The 16861-nt window shown below is 53.7% G+C and overlaps 1 protein-coding gene across 1 annotated transcript in view; it reads left to right on the top strand.

Moving 5' to 3' along the window:
- The window catches only part of ALK (ALK receptor tyrosine kinase), a 667016-nt gene that overhangs the window by 627089 nt on the left and 23066 nt on the right, over nucleotides 1-16861 (top strand). Inside the window, exons 13-18 of the mRNA XM_040993973.1 lie at nucleotides 6269-6419; nucleotides 11751-11882; nucleotides 13338-13482; nucleotides 14100-14282; nucleotides 15487-15585; nucleotides 16076-16228. Of these exons, the coding sequence (XP_040849907.1) occupies nucleotides 6269-6419; nucleotides 11751-11882; nucleotides 13338-13482; nucleotides 14100-14282; nucleotides 15487-15585; nucleotides 16076-16228 (863 nt within the window). The remainder of the gene's footprint in view (nucleotides 1-6268; nucleotides 6420-11750; nucleotides 11883-13337; nucleotides 13483-14099; nucleotides 14283-15486; nucleotides 15586-16075; nucleotides 16229-16861) is intronic.

The following is a 16861-nucleotide window of genomic DNA, read 5'->3' as shown; positions in this document are numbered from 1 at the left end:
GCCCAGACTACTGGAGAAGACATTCCAGGTACCTGTGTTTCAACCACACTGGGACTCAAAGAGGTTGACTGACCCTCACCTCATCCTGGGCTCCCGTACACTGCTCCTCTGCTAACCGCTTACCTCAAAGAGGGAGGTTCAGAAAGCAGGGAGGCAGGGGTGCCAGGAGGAAGATACACACCGGCCTGGAGCTCAGGTGTGCCTCCAAACCCCGCGTCTTATCCCTCTGCGTCCCCTGCCACTTTCTCCCATCAACAACGTGACAGGTGACGTAGCCCCTCCCCCCAAGTCCACGTGGCCTGGTGTCTGGATTTGTCCTGCTTCACAGAGAAGCATCGTATGCAGCTGTGAGACACTTGGCACTGAGGCGCTGCTGTCTGCAGCCCCGGGGACAGTGTCACACTCAGGGGACTGAGCTAGGATCATCTGCACCAAAGCAGGAGGGCCCTCCCGGCAGGTAGCCAGAGTGCTGGGGCCAGGCCTGGCTGGTATGTGGAGCTGAGGCTGAAGAGGCAGGACCTGGCCAGGGCTAAAGCACCACCTCCCAAATGCTTCTAGCTCCCTCTGCTGACGGCGTGAGGCTGGGAGGGATAAAGTAAGGCTATGGGTGGGAAGAACCAAGGGAAGCTCTCATCAGCAAGGCTGGCCCCGGGGCAGGGAAATACAGCAGTGTTGGCAAAGGACAGGAGATGTTGCAGGGCCAAGTGGTCTTGGTTTTCACACAAGGTGGATGCTGGGAACAACTCCCAGGATGGCCTCCACACCCCTGGCTTGTGGAGCTACAGAAGCAGGGACAGTGAAAGGCAGATGCTATCCTAGGAGCTGGGCTGGGAAGGAAAGGCAAAGGTTAGGGCAGTAAAGAGCAGTACCTGGCCAAGGGGGATTTCTGGGCCATGGTTCTGTGTGACAACGGTTTCTAGAATGTTCTCCTAAGGGGCAGGTAGCCATAGTGGGCAGAGCACAGGAAATCATTGCCATACTGGGAGCATGGATTATGAGGTCTGTGCTGGCCATGGTCAGCCTCAGGAGGAAATGGTAGCAGATAGCCACAGAGAATGTTGGGCGCACTGAGGGAGATCAGTGTTGGGCATGGCACCCTTCTCCATACAGCTCCCACCTATTGCTCCTCCCAATCTCTCCCCTTCTTCATCCACCCTCTCCAACCCTCACTTGCTCCTGCTTCTGCATCCTTCCCAGCCCTTAGCCCAACACACACACATGTGCACACACGTGTACACACCCACAGACTAGAGATGACATATAGACACATCTGGCCCATGGTTCACGATAGAAATTCTCACACAGGTCACCCACCCTTCAGACACTGACATGCAAGAGGCCCAGGTTCGAGCTGGAGCCACTGACCTGGGCCCGAGCTGGGGCAGAGTCTCAGCACTTGCTTCCTTACTGGTTCCAGGGATCAGCACCTGCCACTGGATGGTGCTGTCATCCAACCCAGTCCACAAGCAGCATGGAGCCCCCATTGCATGCCTGGTGCTGGGGAGGGGCTGAGGGGCTTATGGAGAGGGTCAAGGCTTTGGCCTCTCAGTCTCTGGGAAGACTAAGGGTAGCTATGTTCAGTAACAGCCTCTGGTGGCCATCGGGTTGCAAAGCACAGCATAAGAGACACCGCAGACGAGCAGAAGGACAGACAGGCCACCATGACCTACTCAGAGGCGGGGGTGGAAGAGGGAAAGCCACAGGCAGAATGAGTTTGGGCTTAACCTTTGCCACCAGTGCATCATGGGACCTTCCCTGCTCTCGGGGTTGTCTGTAGGCTGGCATCACCAAGATTGTTGCCACTTGGCTGTCCCAGGCACCTAGGGCTGCACTGGCCAGGAAGGTACTGTGGTTGAATGTGGCAGTGGATGGGCCATGAGCCCTAATTACTGGTGCAGTGGGAATGGAACATGGGACTGCCTGTCCAGTTAGCATGTGCTCCTGTTCCCAACCCCTTGGGTCCTGTCCCTAGGGATGTTACCCAATGGCGTAAAGGACCCATCTGGGTAAAACAACCCTGCATCTGCTCAGAAATCTCCTACTGACCAAGCCCCATATTCTCCGAGAGCATTCTCTGACTATTCTCCCCAAACCCCTGACTCTGGGAGGATGGGCAGGGTACATCTGACTGTCACCATATTTCAGCTGAGGAAATTGAGACCCAAAGTACCACTGAGAGTGAGAGGCAGGGCCCACAGTGGAGTACAGGTCTTCCACTTCTCTGTGGTACAAGAGACAATTGGGGTGCACTGTGTTTGTGGGAGTCCTGTATCTGCTGCCTCTCCTGGCACCCCCTCCTGGGCAGGGTGTGGATGCCACCAGCAGGCTGCACACCAGCTGTGCTGTCATTTCAGGATCCAGCAGGCAGCCACTTTGATTTGCTGCTAATTCTTTATTTAAAAAAGATTCACAACTCAATTACATCAGGTAACAATAGCTCACAGTCAATAATACAAAACACAAACCCAATAAACATCCATTCTGACCAGGTGACATGGATTGAGATGAGGAAAAACAAAAAAATTGCAGCATCAACTTGTCAAGAGCGGCATCTTGTAATTTCCAGCAAATTGGAATCACAGCGAGTCATTTTCCCCCACTTGAGTGGCAGGTATATTAATTTCTTGTCATTTGTCAACCATCAAAAATAAACTGTTTACAAGAGACGGGGAGAAGGCTTGAGAGAGCCGGTATAGTGGTGTTATCCTGGTACAAGTTCACATTGCGTGCTCCACTGCGTCCCAGGGTCCTGAGAGACAATGAGGGTGCCATGTGCACCCACAACTCCCTACAGAGGTGGTCCCCCAGTGCAACTGGACAGTTTGACCCCATGTACCTCTAGCCTTGCCCTGATTCAGCCACCACCCCAATCTCACTCATGCTCCTCTTGCTGCCTCCAGAAGTCACTCCATAGAGAGGAACAGATGGGGGTGGCCCACCTGGTCATGCACCACTGAGGTACATGCTAGCAGTGAAGCAGCCAGAATATGTCACCCTCTTAATTCGGGCACTGAATTAAGCCCCTCTTACACATTATGGCCTTCAGTCCTCACAGCTGTCTTCCAAGGACAGAAGCAGTATTCCTCTTGCCCAAGTGAGCAGCCAGGTTCAGAGGAGATCAGAGACCTCCTCCATGCCAGACAGCTGCACAATCACATTTGACAGAACCAGGAAGGGCTCAGCACCTGGGACCCAGATGCATCACTGGGGGTCAGTCCAGTGACAGGTTAGCCCATGGTGAGGGCAGTGGGGCAGAGAAGGAGGTGCCTTTGCCCTGGTACTTGGCCCTGAGTGGCAGGGCTCTGTTTGATCCAGGGCTGTCTGTCTTGCTTTGTTCACTGCAGCACATCCACCAAAAGCACCATCAGCCTTGCAGTGGCTGCTAGAGGCTTCTAGAGGAATGAAGCTCTAATAGTGAAATCCCAGGACCCGACAAACACACCCCAATGCTCCAGGCAGCTCAAGAAAACTACTACCTTCTCCCCACAACTCAAGGCCAGTTCAGGTTAGGGAGGCCACCACCAAGAGAAGTCACACCAAGCCAGCTCCACCGTCTGCCTTAGAACACTAAGAGCCAAGTCTGGCTCAGAGCCCAATCCGACGCTTTTGCATCAGTTTGTAGTCTTCTTTTATTCAGACTTGCTGGACATCCCCACAAGGGCAGTAGCTCATCTTCTCCCTCAGTAGTGGAAGTTGAGGTCCTGAGAGGTTGATCAAGTTGCCTCAGGACACACCGCCAGAACCAGCAGGGGACTTTGAGCTTGTGGCTCCTTTCATCGCATCTCACTGCCAGAGCTGGGTCAACACACGGAGGATGATGGCGTTCAGATTTGGTGTAGGGGCAGGAGAACTAGAAGGCTTAGGAAGGGGAAGAAACCTGAGCCAGGAGCAGACGACTTCTAATCCATAACCATTCAGCTACATTTAAGTATAAGGAAGAGTTCAGAGTGACTGGTAATAGAAGCAGATGAATGCAAATGACGATGCCAAGGCTGCAGAAAGGCATGCCCAAAGAAGACTGCACACATACAGCAGTGAGTAGAAGTTGCCCAAGCAAGTCTCAAGTGCAGATCACTTTTTTTAATGCAACCTTACCAAGCACCAGCAACCTGGAGCCATGAGCAGGCAGATGGAGCCAGTCCACATGGCTGTCCATTGGTTACATGTTCTCTGGCAGGCATCCCTGCCCTTCACCTGGTCCCTGGGCAGGCTTCCCTATTTCGAGATATAGGACCCTACTATGACACCTCCCAACCAGAAAGTGTTTGTGTTCCTGGGTTTTGAAATTGTCCTCCTTCCACCTCCGTTTCTGTTGGGTCAGAAGGCCAGACAGACTGGGGCGGTCCAGGAGGTCCTCAGGCCTTCTTCGTGCATGCATGTTAGTGTCCAGCCAGGGCAGAGAGGAGATATGGTGGGCTGTTTGGAGCACAGTCTGCTGCTGTCCGGCTGCGTGGCCTCCCTTCCCTCTGATCCCTGTATCCTCATCTGTCCAGTGAGATGAGCAGCGTCCACTCTTCATAGCTCCTGGGAGTGCTGCTTGCAGGTCAGCCAGCACCAAACCAGGAACATGGGGGCACACCCAGCGATTGGTGCGCATCTCCAAGCCTCCCTCTTTCCCACCCCTGCCAGTTGCTACAGTCACAGCAGTCCACAAGCCCTAAGCCACACTTCATGGCTCTCCGCCTGTCTGGGACACACCTTTTAGCTCCACGGTGAGGCTGACCTCAGCATCACCTTGTCTTCCACTGAGCATCTGGGAGCCCTTGCTGCAGGCAGACACTTGCAGCTTCTCAGAGCTCTCACCCCACTGTGCCTTCCAGTATCACAGTCTCACCAAAGTTCACAAAAGAAGACGCGGTTCTTCTTTATCCTCCTGAAGAAGCCAGGCCTCTGGGAAAGGCAGGGTGAAAGAGGATGGTCCACTGTTGCTACAGGAATCCTGGGACTTCACCACCTTGTGTTCTTCAGGGAGCAGCGAGCTTCTGCTTTTGGTGCCTCTGTCTCCTCAGTTTCGTTGTAAGCCTTTCCAGGGCCTGGTGTCTATCTTGGTTTCCTCTTGTCCACTCAGCCTGAGACCATTCTGACACTTGATCAGCACATGGGCACCTACCAGGGCCATGGGCAACAGAGACTCATTAACCTGGTATGGAGACTTCAGTCCCTTCCCTGTCACAGGAGCAAATGAGCAGCCTCAGAAGTTTGTCACCGATCACAGAAAGTCCTTGAGTTCTACGCTGGACAGCCCCCAGGGGACCCTTGCTGGTTCCCAACACAGGACACTCCCTAGAACCATGGGAGAAGCCACTGTGTGTATCCTGTACAAAGCCATCTCTACCTGCCTTCCTAGTTCTTCATTAAGGGCCTTGGATCCAAGTCCAGGGCGAGGGGGCATGACAGTGCCTCTCCCTGGCAGCAGATCCCTGGGAAGACATCAGTTAACTGCCAGAACATGCCACTCCTCTGACACAGTTCACGAGCTGAGCTCTTTTCCATCCTTGCTTGACTCCCTCCTAACAAGCATGGGGGCAGCAGGAACCATGCCTCACCCCCAGGCTGTGTGTGTGGGTGGGGAGTGAGTGCGTGTATTGTCATTGCCATCGATTGTTCGTGTGTTTCCATTGCTGTCGGTCATCTGCCGTCTGTATTCGCACATTTGCTCTGGAGGGAGCGGCCATGGGAGGGAGGCAGCAAGCAGTCTGGGCTGGGAACCCCCACTCGCCTCTGTCTCTAGCGTCACTGATGCTGGTGATGATGAGAGCTTAGGACATGGCAGCCACAATCTGAGTCTCCGTGTCTGAATTCCTGTCCTTGTCCTAACATATGTTCTCTTAATGTCCCCAGGGGACACATGTGGGGAGGGGAGCGGGGATTGGATCATGTGATGTCTTTGTCTTCGACAGGAAAATCCACAATGAGAAACCCTGGGTTTTCAGAAAGCCAGCACCCCAACACTCTTATTCATGCAGATGCTGCCTCTCTCTCTCTCTCTCTCTCTCTCACACACACACACACACACACACACACACACACACTCTGTCTCTCTCTCCTCACCCCTTCCTGGTCCTTCCCCTTCCTGGCTCTATAACTGAGGCATTCTCTGTTCCTCTCTGGACTGGCCTGGCCCCTGCTGCCTCCATTGACTGGCACAGGCGAGGACCCTGAAATGTGATGGGATGTGCATGCTGCCCTGGCAGCTGCTGTGTCAGCAGCTGCAACTCCATGCAGTACAGGAAGGCTCACATACACATGCTTTTCCCCACCCTTGCAGCATCTCGGGCTATGGAGCCGCTGGCGGCAAAGGCGGAAAGAACACCATGATGCGGTCCCATGGTGTGTCTGTGCTGGGCATCTTCAACCTGGAAAAGGACGACACACTCTACATCCTGGTTGGGCAGCAGGGCGAGGACGCCTGTCCCAGCGTAAGTGGCCCAACACTCACCCAGGTCCAGAGGCTACTCCAGGAGGATACTGATGCCCGACCTGCTCCTCTGGGGAGATGGAAAACAGGAGGGCTCTCCCTTGGTCTGCCTGCCAGTGCTTCTCCCTTCCTGGGTTGTTTGGGTGGCTAAGAAGGCAGGTGCTGTGAGGCCTGAGGGTCCAAGCTGGGTTTTCTGAGTGACCTTCAACACTAAAGACTGAGTCCTGCTTGTAGGGGCAGCCTCTGATCATTTTTCTCGGCACAGACATAAGAGCCCAGGTCCCATCACCTCTAGCCCAGGGTGCTGGTTCTTCAGACATGTTACTCTCAGCAGAAAAATGGCAGCTTAGACATTTCTTGTTCAGCTCAACATCAGACTCACAGCCATGCACTGGTGTGCACCAACACTCAGAAAAAGTTCTGAAAGATACAGGTGGCTGATGGGGGTACCTTATCAGTAATGCCCAAGACAGTATGTGTCATATTCTAGTTACTAATTGTGTGATTAAAAGTCAATAATAATGAGTATTAATAATAATAAAGCTAAATAGTAACAGTTATTATGAAAGCATAGACTGGAATGTGGCCTATTTTGCTCACCTCCCAGAAGGGAAAGATAGGACTTAGCCACGGTCACTTACAACAAGAACAGGCAAAGTCCCTGCTCTTCATTGGACCTCAGTTTCAACTGGTTTTATCCCCAGTTTCCCTTGCAGCAGATCCTGGACAAGGCTTTACAGCCCTAGAGATGGCTGCCCTGGCCCTCTGTTTCTGCCCCACAGTCACAGAGGGAGACCTCAAGCTGCAGTGTCTAGAAAGCCCAGACGAGCCTGAGACTGCCAGGAGTACAGGGCAATGGGACCAATGGAGCAGCAGCTGAACCAACCCCACACATCCCAGTGACTATGCCTTGTCTGCGATCAGTGTGCCAGGACCCTGACAGTGCTGGCCACCCCTGTAGGACTAGTCTCCAGGTTGTACCAAACTATAGCCTCACCTGAGCACAGCTTTTGGCTAAACTTAAGGGCAAGCTGCTGCAGGCGCTGGGTTCCAGTACCCAGGACAGCTCCTCCCATGAGCGCTTATTTCAGAATCCCATGGCTCTGGAGGTTAGATGTGGGAACCAAGGATACTGAGAAAGCAGTTCAGTTCCACAAAATAAACTTGTGAGACAGCAAGGGTAAAGCTGGGGCCTTGTCCTCCTCCCCAGCCCTTTCCAAGGAACACATGTAGAAGACCAGCCCTTTGCATGAGAAATGTCTCCACTCCAACTTTTATTTAGCCACAATAATCAGGACTTTCCAACCTGTTCCAATATATTAAGTCATTACATTCCAGGCTGCTGTAATTTTCACAGGAATTTATTGAGTGCTAATGTAATTCTTTCATCTGAGCAGAACGATTGCATTGACTTCTACAGGGGACTTTAACTTGATTGGATTGTAATCAGTTATGTCTTTTCACAGGACCACTTTTTTTTTTTAATTCAATTGGAATCTACTTGTTCCTCTGGGTTGCTGCACTTTATCATTTTTATTAATCAACCTGCTTATTCTCCATACTTGTAGATGCACAGTAGAGTTCCCAGGCCAGCAAGAGAGGCAATTCCCAGCCAGGGATGCGAGTCAGCCCCCTCTGCTGATGGGGCCAGGCATAGTTCTGGCACTAGGGGAAAGGACCAGGCCGTTTACTAGGATCACTAGAACAGGCAGAAAGACAAACCATGGTCAGACCCTACCTCCACCTCCAGTGGTCCCAAGGCAGAAGCTCAGTGTCCAGACAGTCCTCACGAGAGTGCATTAAACTGCTTTGCTGGTTCAACTACATACTTGTGTACCTGGCCACACCTGAGCTCCCAATATCTTCCAGCTTCTGAATCCTCCGTACCACTCAGCCCCTAGCCCTGCTCCTTCAGCTCCTGCCAGAGCCCTCCTGCTTGCTTGAGACTAAGTCAAGGCCTCTAAGTAGTGTGGCCTTGTATGCCCTGGCAGCAGCTAATTCTTGGTGCTGTTCTGTGTGTTGTAGGGTGGTGAGCAGCATCCCTGCTTTCTGTCCACTCTGTGCACTGTCATCCCCCAGGACTTGCATAAATGCCCCCCCAGACAGTTCCCCATGCCCTCCATGGAGCAGCACCATTGGTCTAAGTGTTCAATTCCATCACCACCTTCACCGTCAAGGCCAGTACCGTGAATGGCCTTGAGCGCTCTCTACTTATGTTTATTAAAGAGATGATGAGGATGCTTTGTGTGTCACTGTCCACTGTCTTAGGAACTTGGGATGCATTAGTGAATGAAAGGTCTTTGTTCTCCAGAATGTCACCTCCAAGGAAGGGAAGGAGTGAGCAGACAAAGGCCACATCCCTGAGAGGGAGCATGGCCACTTTTCATAGCAGCCCCAATGAGGACAACAGAGAATGCGCAGGACTAGCCTCTCATGAGGACCTTGCTCTGCCTCAGGAAGCTTTTGAGCCTGGAAGTGTCAAACTAGTAGGCAGTAAATGGCTCATTTATGGCTGCTCCATTAAGAGCAAAGCACCTAGGCTTAACCAGAGCCAGAGTCTGAATTTAAGGCTGTTGTGTTCACCTGGGCAAGAGGTGATGGGACTGTGGACTGGAGGTGCTGAGGTTGGGCAGGTGTGTGAGCATGGTCCAGAGCACAGAGTCAGCCTCCTGAGCTGCAGGCCTCAGATAAGCACTGGGAGAGCAGTTGCTGGGGCTCAGCAGGCAGGTCCAGGGTGGGGACCACAAAGCTGAACCTGGACTGAGACAGGATGAGTTTGCCAAGGTTGGGACACAGGAGAGAGTACAACATGTGGGGAGGGGAGTCAGAGGAGAAGAGGCGCCGGAGAGGGCAGGAACTCCCGGCGGTGGCAGAGGAGGGCTGTTCTGGCAGCATGGAGAACAAAGCGCATCAGCCCCCGTTGCTGCTGCTGGGCCCAGCCTGGAGCAGACCCAAAACCCACATTTCCTACCTCCAACTCAAGTTACAGCTACACCCAGAGCAGGGGCAGTGGTGGTTGGGCATGAGTCCAGGTGCCAGCTACTCAAAAAGCCATCTTTAAACCCCCTGAGCCCTTTTCCCCACCTGGGCAGTCTCCAGGTTCTGTTTGTAGAGCCGAAAACATCTCCAGAGAGAGGTGTTACTTCTGCCATCAGTCAGAAGAGAGGAGCAAAAGCGGGGGGCCCTCTTGGCACCCCTGGCTCACACAGGGCCATGCCTTGGTTTATTGATAGAGGCAAGTCCAGGGAGGGCTCAGTGAATCCCTGACCCAGCCATCAGGATCCCTGCCTGGACCCAATACCCTGTGCTCTACCCAGCTAATAGCCTCCCCTGGCCCACCAGATGGGCCTAGGGCCTGCTCCTCATGGCTCCTGACTGCTCCAAACTGCTGGAGGACAAGCCCATGAAAAATGGCAACTCTCTACAAGGGCGATTTACAGCCTTCCACTCACACTAAATCCACTCTAAAAAATATCAGATTATTTCCATCATTAAATCCAAAATGCCATAAAACAGATTGCATCTCAGCTATTTATCTGGAAATTTCTCCACTGCTCAATGGCAACACTCCTGAATGCGTTAGCATAAGGAGTGGCTCAAGATGAATTGCCGTGTCCACTGGCTGGTTACACAGCAGTACTCGATGGAAATTTGATGTTTTATTGGCTTTTTTTTCCCCCGCTGCATGAAAAAAGTCATTTTCCTCTGAGGTCAGGCTTTTGTTTGGAGATTGTTTCAAAGCTGTGGTGATTGATGAACAGGGATGGCCATTCGTAAAGTATTGCTCCCCTTGATTGGGGCTTTTTAGGATTCTGGAAACTTCCAGAAACTTCCAGCCCAGTCCAGAAGTTCCCAGACATGTAAGTCTCCACCAGAAGTACAAGGGTGCTTGAAAAAGTTCCTGGGAAAAGCAGAACTTAAAAGATAAGCTTATTCATATTTTTGTGCAAGAAGATCTTGAGAATCATGCAGAGCTTTGAAAGGCAAATTTAACAGAAAGAGAAGAAAAGACAGAGAAAGAGAATCTTCTGTCCACTGGTTCACTCCCCAGATGGCTACAACAGCTGGAGCTGAGCTGACCAAGGCCAGGAACTTGGAGATTCCTCAGAGTCTCCCATGTAGGTGCAGGGTCCCAAGGACTTGGGCCATCCTCTGCTGTCCTTCCAAGCCACAAGCAGCAAGCAAGATCAGAATTGGAGCACCCCAGATTCAAACCAGCTCCGCATGAAGGATGCTCAGAAGTGAATCTAAATCAAATGACAGCAATTTGTTCCCGACACAGATGCAAGGCACTATAACAGACATTCCATCCTTGGCCCATGGAGCTGTTGCCCTCCATTCCTTCCATCCTAGAGGGCTGGGAACTGGGCAATTCCCTCTGCAGTCATCCCAGAACAGGCAAAAAAAGCCACATGGCCGACCGGAGGCTCTGCTTGGGGCTTGACCCAGGTTCTCCAGAGGCTAGAAATGGGGCATGACGGGAGGAGTGAGTTTCTCAAAGGTGAGATGGGAGGAAGATCTGAATCTGTGTTGTCTTCCTGCGACACTCAATTGTAACTTGTCCCATATGCTCCTGGCCCTGTCCTGCCTAGATGAGGAAGTCCTGCTCCCAGGATTGTAGCCAAGGACTCCAGGTGGGAAATAATAGTCTTACCACCTTTCCTGTAGCCCTTGACCCTTTATGCACAAATTAACCATGTAAAAATTGTTAAAATAAAAAATCTTAAAAAATAAAAAAAAATAAAAATAAAAATAAAAAAAGGACTCCAGGTGTGACCTGGTTGTCCAAGAGCACACCCTCCTCCTGCGCTGGTTTGCCTGCACTTTTCCATCCAACCCTGCCTCAGCACATGGGACCTTGGTCCTCCCCTCCTATGGGTCCACAGCTCCTCCTGGACCATCTCTTGGTTCTAAGGTGAACCTAAGTAAGCCAAAGACACTTGATGATGCTTTTCCCCAAAGATCTAGCTCACCTCGTTCCCCAGAGGCTTGAATTGAGCTTTCATTCTCCAGCGACTTCAGCTTCCCCCTACTCTGTGCTAAAACATGTTCTTATCCTTTGGAGCCCAGCTAAATGCTACCTCCTACAGGCAGTGCTCTCTGGTCACCAGTCAGCAATAAAGGCTGCTCCCCCTCCCTCCTGTTGTTCTAGCCTTTGCACCTGTGGTGTGCTTGCCTGTCACAGCTACCGGTGTGGATTTCCTGCCTTCCAGCATCGTCAGCTGTCAGAGAGAGACAGCCAGAGCCCATCATTGGGCGCAGGAAGTCTGTCTTTTGGGAGGTGGAGAACCCTAGCCTAGGCCCCAGCCCAGTGTGTTTCTTGTTTCTACAGACAAACCAGTTAATTCAGAAAGTCTGCATTGGTGAGAACAATGTGATCGAGGAGGAGATTCGTGTGAACAGAAGTGTGCACGAGTGGGCAGGAGGAGGCGGTGGAGGTGGAGGAGCCACCTATGTCTTTAAGGTAGGGTTGACTCTGTAAGGATCCACAAGGGGCCCCAGGGAGGATCTCCATGCACGGTGGTATTGGGCGGGGATGGAAACCCTCTGCATCTGCTCACCCCCATAAGGAAAGGACCAAACTGAGACCCAGAGAAAAAAGAGAGAAATAGAGTGTGTATGGCCAAGACAGAGCAGCTCCTCTCTTGCTGACATTCAGCCCAGTTCCACCACGCTGGACCCCCTGTGTCCTCCTGGGCAGCTCTGGGGCCTCAGCTGGGCTCATCTGACATCAGCTCAGCCAGGCTGGCTGCTGGGTTGATACCTCTGCCACTAGGTCCTCCTACAGGGACAGTGAAGGGACAGAAGGGCTTGGTCCTGAAGCCCAAGAGTGGGGAGGAAGGAGAGAGCCAGGAGACCCATGCTAACTGTCTACATCTAAGACCTCCCAGGCCCATCTGAGGAGCTTTAGGGAAGGAAAAACGCCAGGGCAGGTGCCACGATGATATTGGCAGATGAAAGATCTTCAACTGTGGGGAGCGGAGTGCTGAAGCTGCTCCCCGGAATAGGAAAGCCGGAATAGGAAAGGCCGTCGCAGAATGGAGGCTGGCCCAGGGCCAGGAAGTGGGATCGGTCTTGCCAGCAGGTAAACAGGAAGTCACAGGGATAGGCTGATGCCCTCGCTGCGATTATGTCATTGTTACTGGCCTATCAGGTAGCACCAAGTGGACCCAAGGGGAGAAGAGATTGGTAGAGAATGATATAAAAGCAGTCGGTAAAAGCTAAGGAGGGGGACGACGAGGAGAAAGACTAAGAGAACAACTACGGACAGAACGGGAAGAATGGGGCAGCAGAGAGGGAAAGAGGGGCTAAAATCTTTGGGTGGAAAAGCTAAGGTGTATGGGGAAAAGCGGCAGAGAGGGGTACAAAAGCAGCATAGAGGCAATATAGAGCTACCAGGAGAGGAATGGGAAGAAAAATAGTGGCGAGAGGGCTGGAGAAGTGGGGAGGAAAGCTAAGACCAGTGGGGAAAGGGGCAGCGAAGAAAAGGGTTTAAACGCGGCCCCTTTTGGCAGTGAGGGGTCCAGTTGCAGTTCCAGCTTTTCCCAGACCCTCAAGAGTGTGCCTCGTAGGTAGTGTCGCTGCTGGGCGGCGGCATCCAACCATCATGAAGGAGCTATACTTGGATTTCAAATTTGTTTGCAGCAGAATAAATAGCTATTATTCTGTTGACGTGCACTTTTAGAAGTCTTCTGATCTGCATCATGTAGATGTGTTAGCACATGTATGTACACGCATGCCCTGGTGGTGGTACCTCTCTGGTTGAACCCTGACCCCCAGAGAGGCTGGCAGTAGAGCAGGAGCTGAAGGGTCACAGCTACAGGGTGAGTGCGGATGGCTCAGCTCACCAAGCACTTAGTCTGACAACAACCAGACACCCTGCAACCCCGGCATTTCTCAATTTCTGAATGCATGCCAGATGAAGGATGGAGTGCCTGTGCCACTGATCATTGCGGCCGGCGGTGGTGGCAGAGCCTATGGGGCCAAGACAGATACATTCCACCCGGAGAGGCTCGAGAACAACTCCTCGGTCCTGGGGCTAAACGGCAATTCCGGAGCCGCAGGTAAAGCCCACCCCCACCCCCAAGACCTGTTGGTCTCCCGCAGACCGTGAGGACTTCAGCTCAAGCCAAGACCATGATGCAGCTGTACCTGAGCATGTCTTGGTCTTGGGGCCCACTGCTGGGAGCTCTGGGCTTGGTGTTAACATCCAGGGAAGGAGGACAAGCTGCATCCTGGGGTGCCCAGATGCCACCTGGCTGAGCTGGGGCCTGGACTTGCACAAAGTCCCTGAGCACCTGGTCCTCGAGTCACCCAAGGCAGCCAGAGCCAAGCGTGAGGCCACCAGGACGCCTGTGCCCTATCTGACAAACTCCCATGATCCCTACACTGCCCAACACCACCCTTGAGGATGGATCTTCATGATTCCAAGTTACAGACGAGAAGTCTGAGATTTCAAATGGGCAGTTCTGACCATAGCTGCCAGAAGCTATGGAGATGGGGGCGTGGCGCTTTGCTGGACAGGCAGGAATGCAAAGAAACCGCTGAACAACCAGCTGCCAGGCCTCCCACCTCATCCCTAACAGGGGCAACTCCTCGCATTGGACCCAGGGAACGGTGGACGGGGGACAGAGGTGCCAGGCTGGCATCTTCACAAGCCTGCTCTCTTCTCATCTGGCAGGTGGCGGAGGTGGCTGGAGTGATAACACTTCCTTGCTCTGGGCCGGAAAGTCTTTGCTGGAGGGTGCCACCGGAGGACATTCCTGCCCCCAGGCCATGAAGAAGTGGGGGTGGGAGACAAGAGGGGGTTTCGGAGGGGGTGGAGGGGGGTGCTCCTCAGGTGGAGGAGGCGGAGGATATATAGGTAAAGATGATTCGTGTTCAAGGTGTCACTCCCTCCCCCTCTTAGTCCTAGGCACCTCACACACCCCTTACCCCTTCCCATCCCGGCCGCCCCAGCGTGGCCTGTGATGTCACTGCACGCCCCCTTCCAGCCCCTGGGTACCCCCCAGCCAGAGGCAGCGTTCTGGCTCCTCAGCCAGCACGCAGCTTCCAGGCTGCCCCAACATCAGCGTCATGGTCCTTCCCGCACTCACAGGAATAATTGGTCTTCCCCAAAGCCAGCGATGAGGGGACCTTGGCTTCCTGGAGCCACCCCTGAGGATTCACTGGCCTGAGCTGCCCCGGAGAGCCCCGACTGCCCAACCTCAAGCCTCCCTTTGGAGGCCTAGACCCCTCTTTCTCCCTTCCGGACTCTCTCCAGTCGCCAGCTGCCAAGAAGGCGCAGCTCCAGTGGGAGCTCCATATGAGGGCCACCATGGGCAACTATAGCCCAGACCCCAGCAAGCAGCCAGCCCTAGGCTCAGCTGCCTCCTGTGGGCAGTGGACCAAGCCCCTGCTGAGCAGGCGCCTTCTGGAGCTGAGAGGCTGGGAGGCCATGCACCCTACCCAACCCAACCCCCAGACTAGGATGCAATGCATGCCTGCACCGTGATGTTCCTGTCTGTGTTTGGCTTTGGCGCTGTGTGTAAGATGCTGTGTTAACTACATGCTCTTCCCCTCCAAGCCCCAGGGGGAGGGAAGGACACCCCGGGGAGCCCCATGATCACCCAAGCCCAGACGAAAGGAGGGACGGGAGCCTTCAGGCACAGAGCTCAAGCCCCCACAGCCCAGCCCTCACCCAGTGAGGCTGGAGGGCTGCCGCAGCTCAGAGCATATGCTAAGTGCCCAACCCCCTCCAGGGTCTCTAGAACTTTGTGGACTGCTGCTTACATTGACTCGTTCCTTGGAAGGGCCTCAGAGACTGGTTGGAGGCCCCCCTCCTTGCCCTTTATTGAAGTAGGCCCAAACCTGGAGGGAAATATGGTCCATGCACCCAGCACCTAGCCCTGCCCCAAGTTCAGCATCTGTGCCCTGGGCCTCCCTTCCCTCCCACCTCCCCCCCCCTCCGAGTCCCCAACAACCCACTCCCATCCCAGCCTAGAGTTGCACGCCCCGCTGCCGCGCATGCATGTTGAGATCTTGGCGCCCACCCCCTTTGTGTTCAACTCTGCTCTGGTTTGCCACAGGCGGCAACGCAGCCTCAAACAATGACCCTGAAATGGATGGGGAAGATGGGATTTCCTTTATCAGTCCACTGGGCATCCTGTACACCCCGGCTTTGAAAGGTACCCCCCGCTGCAAGGCTCTTCCACCCAGCTGACACCCCAGGGTCACTGACAAGAGCCCAGGACATCAAGGAAAATGAGGGGTTCCCCCACGCCCAGGCAAGCCTTCCTATAGCTCATCTCCCTGGGCGGGATCCCTGGAGGTCAGGACATCTGGTTTTAGGTGCACAGGGAGGCAGAATGCCAACCGCCATACAGGTCCAGGACATGCAGCAGGGACAGCCCACGTCCCTGTCCCCACCAACCTCAGAGGCACATGTGAGGATTCCCACTGCCCCCCTACACACAACCTCTCATGTTCCTGGACACCCACCCATGGGTGCCACAGCCCACATGCACCAGGAGGACCACCCCACACTGAGTTGTGGAAGAAGGAACAGGAACCATAGAAGCCATAGAGAGAACCCTGGAGACAGAACCCGGGCTGGGTGTGGGTGCAGGGTGCAGGCCCCAGGTCCAGCCCAAGCCTGACCCTCCCTCCTTGTCACAGTGATGGAGGGCCATGGGGAAGTGAATATTAAGCATTATCTAAACTGCAGTCACTGTGAGATAGACGAGTGTCACATGGACCCCGAGACTCACAAGGTCATCTGCTTCTGTGACCATGGAACGGTGCTGGCCCAGGATGGCGTCTCCTGCATTGGTAAGAGAAGTGGAGACTGGGGATGGGGAAGGCTCCAGAGCTGGACCTTGGCTCAGAGCCCCAGCTGGTGCCTGGGGTTCCAGGACACCAGGCATGTGGGTTTTTGTGAGTGTCCTGTCCCTGGCCAGTCTGTACAGGGTGGGAGTTCTGATGACAGGGCAGAGGGACAATGCAGAAAAGATCCTGAAGATAGGGTTACATCACCTTGCCCCATTGTTCATCCAGGGCCATCCCACCTGCCCTGGAACAACCTGTTCCGTAGAGGGTTCAGAGCCAGGACCCTGTCCCTTGGAGCTTATTTCCATCAATTTCCCTACTGACCTCATGCACTCACATGCAATGTTTCTGTCCCCCTAAGTCTTTTCCACACTGAGTCATCCAATTGCTCTGATAAGTTCATGAAGCTGCATTTTGGTGTCTCCTTCCCACCCAAGAGCCCCTTCTTTGTGTGTGATCCAGTAGTTGAGGCACCCTTTGAAGTATGGGGTCTGGAATGCCACCACCCAGCATGGTCCCAGGGTGGGGGTTGGGGTGGGGGAGTGCCTCTTCTCCATGTGCCCCTGGCCAGGTGCTCTGAGGAGGTCATTCAGGCCAAGATGACCATTGGCCATTCATTCTGCATGATCATGTTAT

The sequence above is a fragment of the Ochotona curzoniae genome, unplaced genomic scaffold (genome assembly GCF_017591425.1).
Source record: "Ochotona curzoniae isolate NIBS_2020 unplaced genomic scaffold, NIBS_Ocur_1.0 contig_883, whole genome shotgun sequence".
Lineage (NCBI taxonomy): Eukaryota > Metazoa > Chordata > Mammalia > Lagomorpha > Ochotonidae > Ochotona > Ochotona curzoniae.
Note: the sequence above shows the minus strand (reverse complement) of the source record. Positions and strands in the feature narration are given on the sequence as shown.